This window comes from Nematolebias whitei, unplaced genomic scaffold (genome assembly GCF_014905685.2).
Source record: "Nematolebias whitei isolate Nwh7 unplaced genomic scaffold, NemWhi1 Nwh_scaf_9117, whole genome shotgun sequence".
Classification (NCBI taxonomy): domain Eukaryota; kingdom Metazoa; phylum Chordata; class Actinopteri; order Cyprinodontiformes; family Rivulidae; genus Nematolebias; species Nematolebias whitei.
In genome coordinates this window covers 1-1,945 of record NW_023627662.1, presented here as the reverse complement: position 1 = coordinate 1,945, position 1,945 = coordinate 1, and the positions used below count along the sequence as shown (strand labels likewise).

Below are 1,945 nucleotides of genomic sequence, written 5' to 3'. Positions count from 1 at the left end.
AGGTGTAGAACTGACTAGATCAGACTTCCTGTTTCCTCGTGTTGGATTGAGTCCAGAGACTGTTGATGGTTTTTGTGACGTCGTCTGGTTTAGATTTGATTTGGTGTAAAACGTACGTTTCTGTGTGTTCAGCACCAAAAACCTCCACCGCAGTTTGTTGTCAAACCTTGTGAAGCCCTCAGAGAACTGCCAGGACCATCAGTGGACTCCCATGACAAACCAGAGCTCCCACTGGCCGGTTCTAGTACCAGTTTTAGGCTCCGCCCCCTCAGTGTAAACAGACAAGACATTGACAAGAATGAGACAACTTTCATGATTTTTAAAGAAAATGTCCAAATTTTAGCAGAAATCACAGAATATCCTGATAAATACCAAGGAAACAAACAAAAGAGAAATAAACTTGATTGACATTGATCGACATTGATTGACATTGATTGACATTGATTGATTGCTCATCAGCAGGGTCCCGCCTCTTCCTGTTGCGTTCTTCTTGTGCTTTTTAAACCCAGCCTCACACCTGTGGGACGAGTTGCATTAAATGCCACAAACTGTTTTCAAAACGTAACAAGAAGTTCAGAAAATCTTTTTATTTTTTCCAGAAGTTTGATTGACCATATTTGTCCTTCCTCTCTCCGTCACATCAGGTCATCTACAAAAAATTCAACATCCCTTGTCCTCTGGAGACGTTTGGCAACCATTCTGTGAGCGAGGTCAGCCCAGAAGACACGTGTACCATCAAATACTTCACCATCAACCAGGAGGTAAGGTGGTCAGACCTGAGGGTCCACGCTGTAGACCCGGTCCTGGTCCTTGTTGGACACGATCCTGAACGTTTTAGATGTTCCTCTGCTTCGACACAACTGATTTGAATGAATGGGCGACCAGAAGGCGTCTGCAAACTGTACGACACGCTGAAGAGCAGGGAAACGTTTCAAACATGTGGGCTGGTGGCCCTCCAGGACCAGGACCGGGCTATCACAAACCTTGATTTGGAGCTTGGGTGCCACTCAGAGGTCTGAGAACATGTACGGTCCGAAACGACTCGAGTGCGCGTCGTATTTCAGCTGCATGTGTTCCTCAGTTTGTCCTTCCATGAAAAGTGAAACCGATCCGTCACTCCATTTGCAGACGGCGTACACCATCCCCATCCTGGCCTTTGCGTTCGTGTGTCACCCTGAAGTGCTTCCCATCTACACCGAACTCAGAAAGTAAGATTTACGGTTTTCTAAATCTGCTCCCCAACAGCAAACCACAAAATCGTGCTCATCACATTCTTGTTGTGGCTCAGAAGAACTGAGTGAGGTCCAGAGCAGAGTGCAGCAGTCTGAAGGTCTATTAATAACCCGTGCACATGGAGGATGAACTAAAGATTGCTGCTGTCATACGATAATGTTCTGGCACCGTGGAAGAGTTTAATCTTTAAATAAACGCCTTCCATGTCCCTGAGTAAAACCTCTCCATGTTGTTTTCCTCAAGTCCAACCAAGAGAAGAATGCAAAACATTGGCAACGTTTCCATCTTGGGGATGTTCATCATGTACTTCTTCACCGCCACATTCGGTTATCTGACTTTCTTGGGTGAGTACGTCTCCGTAAACTTTTGTAAAAAAGCACTAACGTTTTTTACCCAGGCGGCCATTTTGACTCGACTAACGAGATCAAAAGGCAAAGAATTGACTTGAAGCAGCCTCCGTATGAAGCGTTCACCTGGTCGGCAGAGACACGCTGAACCAGTAACGTTTTAATGTTTGGTCGTTCTGTTGACTCTTTACTCTCTCCACGTGATGGACTCACTTCCTGTCAACACGTGTTCCTGAAACCACCGGACAGCCTTAGGTAACACTTTACAATAAGGTACACTCAATTTGATTAATTACTGGGAACACCTAAGGAACAAATCAGGAGCTAATGGGGAGTTAACCAGTACTTACTGGGGAACACACAGC

At 45.4% G+C, this 1,945-nt stretch overlaps 1 protein-coding gene across 1 annotated transcript; it reads left to right on the top strand.

Moving 5' to 3' along the window:
• Positions 1–644: 644 nt before the first annotated feature.
• Positions 645–1,577, top strand: LOC119429857 (sodium-coupled neutral amino acid transporter 3-like; the record flags this gene model as incomplete). Its single annotated transcript, XM_037697387.1, has 3 exons — positions 645–761; positions 1,129–1,208; positions 1,477–1,577. Coding segments are annotated over 3 exons (298 nt in total), but the record flags the coding sequence as incomplete, so codon positions are not given.
• Positions 1,578–1,945: the final 368 nt, after the last annotated feature.